We start from the raw sequence: 14067 nt of genomic DNA, 5'->3' as shown, positions 1-14067 counted from the left end.
TTGGGGGTACATAGGTACCCAAACCATACATACTCCTTTATAGACATTTTTTCTGTTCCCTCTTTTCCTCAAAAGTGCCTTGAGATTTATTTTATGATAAATTTTGATATTCATTACTGCATGGACTATATCTGTATATCAAATTGTTGTCATGATCAGGACATCAAAAAGGGTGTCATAAGATAGGTCAGTTAAAGTAACGCTTGTGGACTCGTGATTCAAGATGGAAAATGTATAATTCTAAAGAAAATTACATGCATGGCAGGTTTACAGAATATGAGACAATTTAGAAATTTATCCCAGAATGTTAAAATCCCCCAAACTCTTTTGCAAGGATATAAATATTTTTTTCTCTTGACTGATTGGGTGTCATACTGTAATAATGCAGTATTTTTATAATAATGACTTTGAAATATGTTACTGTAAGGCTTCACAGACTTGTATTATTGAGTTGTTTCTGTGATGTTATAATTACTCTGAATTATGGTGTAAGATTTCATGCCTTTGGTTTTATGTATCCCATATTCATCCTGCAGTACAATCAGTATCAATGAATGTACATTTTATAACTTTTATATATTTTTTTGTGTTTTTAGCTCCTTGATGTCTTTGGACACAGATCAAATGTCAGTCTTGTTTTTGATTTTATGGAAACTGATTTGGAGGTAAATAAGAATATCTATATCATTTAAGTAAAATTATGTTGTATGTGTGAGCCGGTTAAGATGTCTTTTGACATTAAGTCAGTAGAATGTTACCAATATTACAAATTGTAAGTTGTTATTTAACCTATAGCTATTTGTTATGACATCTTGAGAAAAAAATGTCGAAATTATTGACATTGCAATTTTTTAAAACGACAACACTACCCAATTGAGATTAGCATCATAGTGCATGCCAATTGTCTTTCCCTACCTCGTGTTATAGAATTATCCCATCTCTGGCAACCCAATGATCATTTTGTGAATTATATGAGAAAATATTGTTCAAAGCACGTGTTAATTTTTTCCTGTTTAATACTAGGCATTTTACTGACATGTATCAATAAAACTTTATCCACGGGATGCATACTTATAAAGGGTAACTTAGTGAAGAGTATCATAACACATACCAGTTGTCTTTCCCTACTCATTGTGTTATAGAGTTATCTCCTCCTTGGCAGATACTAATATAGGGTAACCTTGTCATATAAAGGTAACATTCTTAGGGCTGACTGACTTCAGACCAATGTGAGCTAGTATGTTTCATGTATATGTATATTAGTCACCATTTTTTCCAACTGATCATCATATTCATAAAGTTCTCTGATCTTTTTTTATAATACCTTACTTGATTCTTTTTCAGATTGTTATAAAAGATAATGAAATTGTTCTAACACCAGGACATATAAAGTCCTATATCCTACAAACTCTAAAAGGATTAGAATACCTTCACTCACACTGGATATTACACAGAGTAAGTGTTTCCCTAATAAAGTGTACAGCGAAAATTGCATTCAGTAAAGTCATAGTCGATGAATAGTTATATAGACAAGGGTCATTGTTGTGTACTGATAAGATAGGGACACCACAGCAGTTTTTGTTTAGTGGTTTGACCAAATGGATTATGGCTATTTTTCAAAAGAAATTTTAAGAAATTAGATACAACTTCTAGAGATTTCACATTTAGTGTTAATCAAGAATTGTATTTATCCAGAAACAAAATTCATTTTCAGGGGGTCGTAGCTAGCATTCAAATGGTTACTAGATAATACAAAAATGCTAATCATTTATTTTGATTTGGGGTGATATTTTAGAAAAATGTTGAAGGAAATGTTGAACTGGTGTTATATTTTATGTTGTACTTGATAAGAGACATGTCAAATTACATGATTAAATATCAAGGAATGTGTTTTAACAATGATATAAATCTCACTTCGCCAGGATTTGAAGCCAAATAATTTACTGATCAACCAGCAAGGAATACTTAAACTTGGAGATTTCGGTCTAGCAAAGTTTTACGGGTCCCCAACAAGAATTTACACACATCAAGTGGTGACAAGGTATGTGAAGATTTTTATGCTTTATTATGAGACAAAACAAAAAATTCAATCCAAAAAATAATGAAAATATTATTTTGAAAATCCCAAATACTTGATGGCTGCAGAATTCCTTGAGATTTTGTCAGTGTTTTATCAAACCCAAAATTTAATGTTCTACTTCGTAAGGTGATAGTACATGTATATTATATGATACACTGTATCAATATAAAGGCAATTTGGATTGTAAAAGTAATCAATATTTTTCATCCCTTAAGAGACACTGAACAGTCCACAATGATCTGTAAAACACTTGCATTTTCCTTAATTTCCTTTTTGGTTTTGATCTTTCATAGATGGTATCGTTGTCCAGAGCTGTTATTTGGTGCTCGTCAGTATGGTACAGGAGTGGACATGTGGGCAGTCGGCTGTATCCTGGCGGAACTCTTACGGAGGGTCAGTATACATACACAGCTCGGTGATCACCAGTATAAAGATAGAAAGGAAATACCTGCTTGTAATATCAATTGTTTCCTGGAAGGCAGTTTAACATATAACAAACAACACTACAGTGCACTACAACTTCCATCATAGCAAGCAGCTTTCATTGTGAACATTTTTTGTAATACCACCTTGCAGAGCTTCTATTGTTGGAGGATTCATATTGCTTCTATTGTGACATCAGAGCTGCATGATGTCATGTGCATTGTGACATCATCAAAGAAAAAGACCTGGAGTAATCATGAGATTATCAACAATATAGATTTCATATCAATGGTGTAAAAGTTCTGTTTTTACAAATGCTCAAAATGATGCTATAAACAGAATCTTTCTTGTGTTTCCCTTTCTTATAAAACTAATTTACTGAATCTGAAGAGTTATACAAAAAAAATAAAAACATGTGATGTGTTCAATCAATCTCATATAGAATGAATATGAATGTGAGAATTGGTTTCCACTGCCTATGAACCCAGATGAATTATTAACATCAGTGTCCATATTTAAGAAATTTTCTGGAGCAGTGAAAGGAGAATAAAAATAAGGTTAAATGGGAACTTTTGGATGATAAGTCTATATGAAACTTTAATTCCTGTTTGGGTTTTTTTCTTATTTCTTTGTTTTTCTAATAATTCATACTATTTTATGTGGGGAAGGGGTAATACAGTTGTATAGAGATTCCCGTATCAGACCTTTCTGTCTCGTTCTGAAAAAAATCAATGTCATCATTCAATCGACTTTGTTTCTTTAAGAACTAAATGAATAAGTCTTCATTGGAATGCGGGTTTGTCTTAGACTGATTTATTAGGAGTCAGTGTATGTATGTTAGAGAGTATTTTACAAGTTGTATTTATCTGTTTCTAAAAGTCACTTATCATATCTCTACCAGAATGAACCTATGACTGGTTACAAGCACTTTTACATATATTGCTGTTTAATGGAAAACTATGAATGAAGGCTATTTCTTATTATCCTTTTATAAGGTGGCCATCTGACTTAAAAGCAAGGAGTTAAATTTGTGGCTTAAGCTTATTCCAGGATAGATATATCACTAGTGCGTTTAAGTCAGTGTTTAATATTTCAACAAAATTTTTCTTTTTTTTTTCTGTTTTTAAATTTGTTTGTGTCTTTGCCCTGACGATACTGGACTTAAATTCTAGTCATTGCTTGTATATACAGGTGCCTTTCCTGCCTGGTGACACAGATTTGGATCAGCTGAGCCGGATATTCCAGACGCTGGGCACGCCCGGTGAAGAAGACTGGCCGGTAAGTACTGCTGTATGTCCTGGTGAGGGATTGCTCTCTTGTTTACGTTCACGAATTTTTGCGTATTCTGAGTCAAAGTCATTTACATCCATGTCAGCTTTCTTTTATGTCCCTACACAGTTTATGAGGAGGTATAAAGTGTTATCCTTCCTGTCCTGTCACATCACATTCCATTCCAAATCAAGATTTACACTTAAAACTTATTGGATAAGAGCAACGGCATTCATGTTTTACAAACATGTTATACTTTCATTAAATAATGGCTTAGAGTGATTGTGGAGCAATGTAATTGACATGCTTTTAACATTATAGAGTGATGTAATGTCAAGTGTTGACTTACTTTCAATGGCAAAGAAGTCCAATATGGTACTGGTTGAAAATCAGAATTTAAACAATTTGAAGGTATACAGTACCTTGATCTTTCAAAATTTCGTTATATTTAAGATTTAAAGTTACCAGGTTTTTTTTTTATGTTTTCAATAGTTAAAGGGTAACTCATAATTAACCGGTGTAATTGAATCGGAAAGTAACGAATCTGATTTTCACGGTGGTGAGAAGAACTATTAAGTGATGAAGGATCATTGGGCCACTTGTTTGATGTCTGTTTCATTGTTGACGTTAATTCTTTGATAGACTTCCAAATCCATTTGATCAACAATTACTTTTAGTAATGTTAATGAAAACAAAAAAGAAATACCAACTTGTTCATTTCTTCATTCTAACTTAAAATTGATGAAACATTAGCAAAATCAGAACAAAATGAAGATTTTCTCAAAGACTTTTAGTAAAGTACAAGTAGAAAATTAGGACCAAGTGTACTGCTGCATCAAGGACATTAGCCATATAAATTTTGGTCAGTCCAATCAGGGAATGTCACATGGGCACCAGGTATAAAACAACAAGCATCCAACAAATCTGACTTGTTATTACACAGGGATATAGAATATAAATTTATCTATAGTCTACATCAGTCAGTGTCCATTGCTTCTCTGTGCTGTGAGTTGTTAACATATTTTATGTCATTATATTGTGATATTGGGAACAACCCCATTCATATTGAATTAACTGTGACATGTAAACACAGTTACTTTACGGAAAATCATTATATATCAATAAAATACCCTTAACCCTTTGAATTGAGAGTAACTTGGCCTTCGTCCTTTCAGAACATGGCCGATCTACCAGACTATGTGCAATTTAAAGATTTTCCAGGAACGCCACTACGTGAGATTTTTATCGCAGCATCAAATGATTTGTTAGAGATTTTATCAAAGCTTCTTAAGATGGATCCATTAAAGCGATGCACGGCCACACAGGTTTGTAATCTTTATTGTTATTGTTATCACCGGTAACGTTTTACTGATAGCTGTAGCGTAAATTATCCAGGTTATGTTGAAAGATTGTACAAAAACACAAACAAGTAAATAACATCATTTGATATGAATTTAGAAGTTGATACAGTAGCTTGTTGGGTCAAATAATGAAGTTAAGGAAGCAATAAATTAATAAAACAAGCTGTTGAAATGAAACAACTATGTTTTTCTAATCATTTCTTTTTATTTCTGTGAAACTGTTATTGAATTTGGATGTGTAAGATAACTCCAGGAGAATAAGTTCATTGCCGATAGCAATATAAATAGAATTAACTGATTTATTACAATTTCTGTTAATTCATTGCAGAAATGATATTTGAATGATTGGTAGCCAAATGACACAGTGGTAACATATGCCTTCCAGATAAGTGTCTGGGGTTTTGACTTCCCTCCCAGGCCCAGATGATTAAAAATCATCTAACACTAAAGAATGAAATGAAGTTTTCATATATGTATTGTGTTGTTGGTTTTCCAGGCATTACAGATGGACTACTTTAGCACAAAGCCTCATCCCACCCCAGGCCATCTACTCCCAATGCCTGGCAGTAACAAAATTAAGGACCAGAACCAGCTTGATAATAGATTTAGTCTCAAACGAAAACTTCAAGGTGATACAGGTATGAAACTGATGTCAACACAGATATGTAAAAATTGTAAATACTGTTCAAAGGAATATTAAATAGAAGTCTTTGTATCAGAAAATAATATTGAAAATTAGAGTTTAAACCAATTTAAAATTCAATGAACAGTATTGTATTACAGTTTCAGAATGAAAATAAAGTTGTATTAGGGAGGCTGACAAAAAATATATGATTACAAAAAAAATTGAGGTAAATTGGAGCATAATTTCAGCATCTGTTTTCTGTCAACTTTTCCTTCAAATTGCTAATAGTCATAAATGATTAAGCAGACTTAATTAGAATTTATTCAACATCATCCTTGAGGAAAGCAAAGCAGATTTGCTGTAAATGGTGGTTGTACACCCCCTGGGACCCAAAGGGTGGGGCCCAAAATGGGAGTTCCTTAAAATCCTAATCCTTCTGTAAGAATGAATGAATATTGCCCAAATTTGGTCTGAAGCATCCATGCGTGAACAGGAGTAGATTGATGTAAAAGTTGGTCTCCGCCCTCTGAACGAGGGAGACAAGGCCTAATAGGAGTAAAAGGACAATTTCTTTAAAATTCTATTCCTCCTTTAGAAATTATTGGATTTTTGTCAAAATTTTTGTCTGAACCTTTCTTGGATAAGGGAATCAATATTGTTTTTATGCTGAGTCATCGGGATCCTTGGAATGGGGTCCAATAGGGGAGAGGGAGCAATTTCTTTAGAATTCTCCTCCAATAGGAATAATTGAATTACTGCCAAAAATGGTGTGAAGCCTCCTTTTTGATGAAGGGAAAAATAATTTTGTATGAATGGAGGTTCTCAGCCCTGTGGAGCAAGAGGGGTGGGGCTAAATATGGGAAATAGAGCAAGTTCTTTAGAATACTTTGTCTTTTGTAGGAATGTCTGGATTCTGTCCCAATAGGGTCTAAAGCATACTTGAGTGAAGGGAGGGTAATATTTCATTAACGCTGGGTCTTGGTCACCTGGGACAATAGGAATGGGGCCCAATAGGGGAATTTTAGGAAATATAGAAGATGATGTGGATTTTTGATTATGATGTTTTGGTGAAGTGTTTGTGTATGATAGTCTTAATTGAATATTATCTCCACTAAATCACAGTTCTGATTTAACTGAATATTTTGTGTTTGACAGGTGGCTTAGTGAAGAGGTTGGTGTTTTAGAGGAACACTTATACCACAGATAGATGATCTCAGTGCTTTGATATTGTCAAACAAGAAACCAGATCTCCACGTCGCTAACATTTTATCCCACGAAAAAAAAATGAAAATTTGAAAAAAGTGGAGTAGAATTGTACGATCAAAAAAACAAAAAACAGGTCTTCTCACAAATTTTTTAACTCACAAGGAAAAACTTGTAAAAATTGTACAGCAAAATACAAAAGCTTTACTCCAGAGATATTTTGTCCCATTAGGGCTATTCCAGTAAAACAGGTACCTGGCCAACAGACTCAGTGGTTCAGTGTCCTGCTTATTGCTTCTAAGCCAATCATCAATTAGATTCTATGGGTGATACCCCAAAAATATATATATCTCTTCTGATGTGGAAGAGATATTTCACTGGTCAGAAATTGCGGCTAGAAGTAACAGTTGAAAGCTAAACAAAATTGTACAAGCAGAATAATTCTCATTTTGTCTCATGAAGAAAATCTTGAATGTTTGAAAAAAAGGGCATCTTCATCTCACAAACAGTTTGTGTCTTGAAGATAATCTTGAATGATTGAAGTAAAAATGACGGAAAATTGTTTTTCTATGAAAAACAAAGACATAAAAGACATTTTTTTATTAGGGTAGAATTCAGGTCAGATGAATGCAAAATGTAACTGGATTGCGAAAAGTAAGAAGAAATAGTGAGATATGTTTGACGTATGGAGGCTGGACTAGAGAGTGTGTGTGTGATACGTTGTCATCCTTGTTGTTATTTCACTATTTATTACACTCATCACTTGTTGATCATTGCCTGCACACAGCCATTGTTACTGATATTTGACGAAATGGTGATTGTTTTGTTAATACTACTTATCTTCTGTAACTTTTTCATTTCGGTTGCCATGACTACAGAACAGGTGACTGACAACAGGATATTGTTTTTATTTTTTTTTAATTTTTGAGGAGTTTAATTTTCAATTTAATTATTGTGAAAACCTCTTTGTGGTTTTTTTTCCCACAAATGAAATGTTAACTTCATCATTAATTGCTGTCAGTATCAAAACTTCATTTTCTTACATACTTGTTTTTTTTTTTTTTTTTTTTTTTTATTTTTCCTAATAAGAATTAAAAATAAGTTGATTGATTGAATTATCTCATCATGATCTGGATAATGTTCATTGGCATGGCTGTTAATGTTTCTTATGTGAAATATTAATGTTGTATCTCGGTTGAAAACGAGAATAATGTATTCAAAATAAATATCACTCAGGTGGATCCTCCCATCATCAGTCATGTGGACCTTTCCATCATACTCTTTTTCTTGGTTAAAATTTTTAGCTCACCTGGTACAAAAAGTACCTTGTTTAATCATAAGCATTGTTTGTATAAGGCAGAAAATGTCTCTTTCATTGTCATGTAATTATAACAAGACTGTCATTGTATGTTACAGTAAAAAAATATGCTATGAAATAAGATTTCATTGGTTAGCTTGCTCAGTCAAAAATTAGGAGTTTTAGGTATGTATTTTAGCTGATATAAGTTGGCATCAATTTTGTCATGTAGGCATCAGCTTTGGTTAAAAGTTTTATAGAAGATATTGAAAATCCAATGTAACCATCAGTTTACTTATATCATGATGATGAGGATTTCTATGAATGACATTGATGAAAAATATTTCTTCTGTTTTCTAACTTTTGTTTTCACAAAAAAATTTGCCATTTTATTTGGGAATTTCATTATCAGATTTAGCTTTAGTATTCAAATAGCTGATATTTGGTATGCCAGTTACTGAAAGGGTTAACCTTCATTTCATGAAAATAGGTTAAAGGAATGACCTGGTTTTTGTACTTCGGTTTTTATGCCAAACCCATCTTTGTACATGTACTTAGATTTTTTATGCTAAAGTAATAGACTTTAATTTTTTTTTTTTTTTTTTTTTTGTAAATGTAAAGAAAATCACTTGTCAAATTGTTTCAATATGAAACAGTATTTCTGTCAGGAAGGTAAAAATAGGCAGTGAGCCCCAAACATTGCTGAGGTGAGTTTTCACCCAATTTTGATTACAATTACATGATTTTTTGATATTGGTAGTCATTCTTTTCTCTATCAGCTCACAGTTTATCATTGTAGGTGATCTTTGAAAGACTTTTGTAAAATTTAAACTGTTTCTTCTCCATTGTCACTCCTAGATTCATTTGTACCACATATGCTTGTAAGCTGTGCCATGATGACAACCTAGCTATAGCTGAAACATGTTGGCAACCAATTCTATATGAAAGTAGAATTTAGTGTTTGGTAAGCTGGTTTCAGGGGTTGCTGCCGTACCGTTTATATATGATATGCATTGCATAATTTCTGTATTAGTTAGCATTGAAATCATTTTCACCTTAATTACGCTAAACACAAAAGGAACCTGAGTTATTGCTTAATGTTAAATGGTAAATTTGTAAAACGATAATAACATTAAAAGATTACATAAAATACATTTTGGAGGACCGGAATCGTATGTACGTCTTTAAAATGAAAGATTTTTATTTTTGGACAATTTTTGTTGGACTGATAATTTTTCTCAAGAAGATGCAGGATTGCCTCCAATCTCAGATCTTTTACTATGTTTATAAATGGTCTATATTTAAACCAATGTAAAACGATATAAGTATCAGTTCCATCCACTAGCTACCATATTACATCTGTATTGTATAAATATCATGTAGGTTGTGTTCCAGATGTAATTAAGCTGTTGTAATTAGGGTGACACTTTTCACAATTCTCTTCACATTTGTTGAGTAGTTTTGAAAATATGAAGATTTCCTTTGGAGAAAGTTTATGAAATGAACATTATTTTTTTATTTCCTGGTCATCCTTGATAATTTATGGGTTACACTCACAATCACTGTCTGAACCCTTGGAAAATTTCATTGCACAATTGAAGGTCCCTCATGTAACACCTTGTGGATAAGACGAGAAGACTAATTTTATCCTTTGATGTACATGAAAAAAATCTTGAGTTCACATAACAGTATATTGTAATGGCTTTGAAGTTGAATGCAGCTCCTTTGTATTCATCAGAAGAGCATTTCTGTCTATGACTGGTCAGTTTTTTTCTCCTGAAACATGCTCTGGACCAATCAAAGTATGTTGCTTGTGCCTCCAATGATGCCATGTATTGAGGATGTTACCTATTAGCCATTTGACAATGATTCTTAATTACTTTAAGTTTCGAAATCAAATTGACTTGTTACTATAATTGAAAAATAATAGACATGAGGGCATTTAATATTGTCATTGTAAGTTCTTTATACCGGGGGGTAATTATTGTCTATGGTGCTGAAGTTTCATGCTTTTTTCCAAAAATGATCTTTTTATCAGAAATGGATTTCTTCTTTGGTAATATTAGGAACCATGAAATCCACTGATATCAAACATTCATGTCACTATTTCAATATGCATATAAATGCTTCGATCAAGAACATCATTGGAATTCATGAAAACTAAACACTCTTGAAAATTAATGACTTTAAATTAGTTGAAATAAAAAAATTGAAAATGTTTGCAGGGATGTACAGATATATCCACACTTTAAACTATTGAAATATGTAAGCATAAACATTGAATAATGTAAACTTTTTCACAAATTTAAGTAAGGCTGTTTCTTCTAATCACTTGGGTTTTTTTGTTTTTTTGTTTTTTTTGTTTAAACAAACAGTATTTGCGCCTTGCATGCTATCTTACACTGCTTCTCAGGGCTCCTGATAAATTTGCACATACTGTATCTTTTTCTTCTTCTTTTTTTTTTTTTTAATAGATTGAAAGAAAATGTAATCAGTTATTGGATAAGACGCACTTTAAAATCTTAATAGTTCACCATGTCAAAAGAAAGTCACATTATGTAATTCTGAGTAAATGGGCGTCTATTACTTTGTCAAATTTAACATTAATTTATCTGTTCACTTTCTGTTTGTATCACACACTTATTTCTCTTCCATCTAAACGGTTCTTAGTCATTGAACCCTCTTCATCTGAAGGAATCTGTTAACAGTCATATACCAGGTATATAAAAAAAAATTCAAAGATATATTGTTATTTAAAATAAATCTGTTAATTTTGAATTCCTCCAATTAGAATATTGAACAAGCTGGTGATTAGGATATCTTAAGTATCTATGAAGTAGATTTTTTGTGTTGATTTTAACCTCACTGGCATTAATGCTATCACAAGGATGCAATCGTTTTGTTATTATTTATTCTGTTTTCTTGAATATGCACTTTGTTGAAATATGAGTTTGTTGGTAGTTACAGCCATTGTTGATCATTGTAGACTCTTGCCTCTAGAATGATATTGTGGACCATTATTATCTCAACACAAGTCCTCTTTCTTATATAGAATTGTTGATCGAGAAAAATTAGAAAGATGAAGTCATGTACACACTGTAGATTCTCAAAAAAAAAAAAATCTTTCTATACTTACACAAAGGTTACAAGGATTATGTGTTATTTGTTCCTTAAGTTTATTGTTTTATGCTAGTGAACACTTTGTCTGTTGCTATTATGCATTTTGTGTCAACAACAAATTTAGAGCTTTGTTTGAATGTGTATTGATGAGGTTTGAGAATGATTACTATTTTTATTTACACTTAGCAAAAAATGATATGCAATTAAGCATACTAAAATCTTTGATTGCATGCTGTGAAAAATCAACTCATCGTTTATAGTTTAAGGAAGAAATCATACCCAATTACATATTTAATGGAGACAGCTCATTTAGAATTTATCAAGATACAATTTCAAAACTTTTATTATTTTCAATTTTTTTTCTTTTTAGGATTTTTTTTCTCCGAATGTTAAAACAGAATATTTTACAATGTGTACACACAAACATGTAGTCATGTCCTTAAATGTAAAGTATAAAGCTTAATGGATTAAATAAACAAAGTGATCATCTTACTGTATATTTATAGCAAAACACAGGATTAGATGTTGTCCATTCTAAGTAAATGCAATGTACAGCGAGCCAATAGCAAATCCTATCTATGGTTGTTTTTGGATTTTTATATATATTAAATTGAAACAACTTTCGCAAAAAAAAGTATTTAAGGGAAAATTGTTATTGTATGAGGAAAAGCAAGCCAAGTCCAAATTCCAAATAAAAAACTTTTATAGAATATCTTGCTTAACGTTTGTGTTTTTATACAACAGTTAGACATTTGGATGAACAATGTTACTGTGTGGTACTGTCCATTTTTTTTTCTGGTTATCTCTTTCCACAGTTTTTCAGCAATTTTCGTCCATCATCACCAGATGATGGGCCATTCAAATCGCCCTACGTCCATGGCACGTTGTCCGTACTTGCGTGCGTTCGTAAATAGATTTTGGTAATTCCCTATTTCTTGAGAAATACTGGATGGATCGAACTCAAATTTCATATGTAGGTTCCCCTTGCTTAGTCCCTATTTAAGCCCTTTTGATTTTGGGACTGATCATAAAACAAAATGGTTGACAGACGACCATCTTGGATATTTTCAATGAAGTTTGTTATCGCTATTTCTTGAAAAGTGCTTGATGGTCCTCTGTCAAATTTCATATGTAGGTTCCCTTTGGTCTTTAATTAAAAATGTGCGAAAAAATGTCCTTGACCTATATCTAGGGTAACAAGGGTCAGATTCATTAAAACTTCAAACGACTTCTTAATCACTTAGAAGCCTAAAAATCCTTGATAATTAAATAGGTGCCCTGCAGGTTCCTGGGAAGAAGCCCCACACAGTTAATACAGACCACTGTTTTAGGTCACAGGGTCCAATTTCTTGAAACTGTCAACCGACTTCTCAATACCTCGAGGGTATATTGTCATGATATTTTGCTGGAAAATTCCTGGGATGAAGCCTGATAATTCTGAACACGGAAATGACCTAGACCTATATTCAAGGTCATGGAATGAAGGACATTTAATCTTTTTTTAAAATGCTTTCAGGGAAAAGCACATGTCAGAGGTGGTGGATAAAAATTGTGAGCCATCTGGACAGATACGGACGTATGGATGGACAGTTAAAATATTATATACTTTTTCAAAGCAGAAATCGTCCGACTAGCAACATATTTTATGAATATACTTTTCCCTTTAAATTGATATCTACTTCATATACCTGTAAATCCCAATACATAGCCCGCGTCCCGTTGTTTATGTACCTGTAATGATCACCAAACTACAGAAAAAGACCTTTTCGTTTTTAAGAGTTTGATGTATAGGTATATGTCTACATTATTTCACTGGGATAATTTCATATTACGCAGAAAATATCATTCCGCTTTATTTTTGGTTATGTATTTCATTTTTGTAGTAACCGGGGTAGTTACGTAGTTTTTACTTTCGTTTTTGATGTTGTGAACGAATTACGCATTTCATATCTAGACTTGTGTTACAGTGGATTGTATGATGATAGTTTAAAAAGGGTATGTACATGACATCTCTGAACATTAAAATTAATACAACAATGCCAAATATAATCGAAATCCGAAGTTAAAGCACGTGACTGTCAGCATCGGGTAAATCGCATTTGGGAAGTTAGAGGATACACGGTGCGAGTTACAATCGCCGTGTTATTGGAGTAGGTTATGGTAGAAAATCATTGTGTTACCTATCTACTTTCGTCAAACTTTAGAGAGGTTATTATAATGAGATAATTCTGCGGATTTCTTCTAAAGTAAAAGTTAACATTGCAATAACGTTAAAAATACCTAGCATCAGAATATTGTTGTAATTTGATAGCATTTTAACATTTTTAAAAACGTTATTCTGATGTTTAATTTTAACGTTGAAAATAAAAACGTTAATTATTATGGGAAATTACGTTAAAGCTTGATAGAGCATTAGAGGGTGCAGGGTTCCCCAGAATCTCCGTTTTAACATGGTGCTTTCGTTTTGTCAGTGTAACAATCCGTCTATGGTTCTTTTGCCAGGAGCGACAAGACGACTAAGACCGGTTTAGTTCTTGGCAACGTTTATTCATCCGAGAACTAAAATCCCTGTAAAATATATTTAAAATAATTCACAAGTACAAATCACACACGAACGCACATGACCTTCATTTCAATACACATTACTATAAGGACGATACTTGACGCAATTTCCACCGACTTTCTAAAC

At 32.5% G+C, this 14067-nt stretch overlaps 1 protein-coding gene across 1 annotated transcript; it reads left to right on the top strand.

Moving 5' to 3' along the window:
• The first annotated feature begins 632 nt into the window (after positions 1 to 632).
• Positions 633 to 7015, top strand: LOC132560167 (cyclin-dependent kinase 7-like). Its single transcript, XM_060224818.1, has 8 exons — positions 633 to 665; positions 1345 to 1455; positions 1923 to 2041; positions 2374 to 2473; positions 3695 to 3781; positions 4948 to 5097; positions 5630 to 5771; positions 6914 to 7015. Exons 1-8 carry the CDS (start codon positions 648 to 650, stop codon positions 6940 to 6942), a joined length of 756 nt encoding a protein of 251 aa, XP_060080801.1. The 5' UTR covers positions 633 to 647; the 3' UTR covers positions 6943 to 7015.
• The last annotated feature ends 7052 nt before the right edge of the window (positions 7016 to 14067 follow it).

Source organism: Ylistrum balloti, unplaced genomic scaffold, assembly GCF_031769215.1.
Source record: "Ylistrum balloti isolate Yb309-2 unplaced genomic scaffold, AGI_CSIRO_Ybal_v1 Utg371024, whole genome shotgun sequence".
NCBI classification, from domain to species: Eukaryota; Metazoa; Mollusca; class Bivalvia; order Pectinida; family Pectinidae; genus Ylistrum; species Ylistrum balloti.
This window is presented reverse-complemented; position numbering and strand designations above follow the sequence as displayed.

Bases quoted from the DNA above. Each gene is read 5' to 3' on its own strand.
- LOC132560167 (XM_060224818.1), top strand. The intron at 2,042-2,373 runs GTATGTGAAGAT...GATCTTTCATAG, and splicing joins ACACATCAAGTGGTGACAAG to ATGGTATCGTTGTCCAGAGC. The intron at 3,782-4,947 runs GTAAGTACTGCT...TCGTCCTTTCAG, and splicing joins CCGGTGAAGAAGACTGGCCG to AACATGGCCGATCTACCAGA.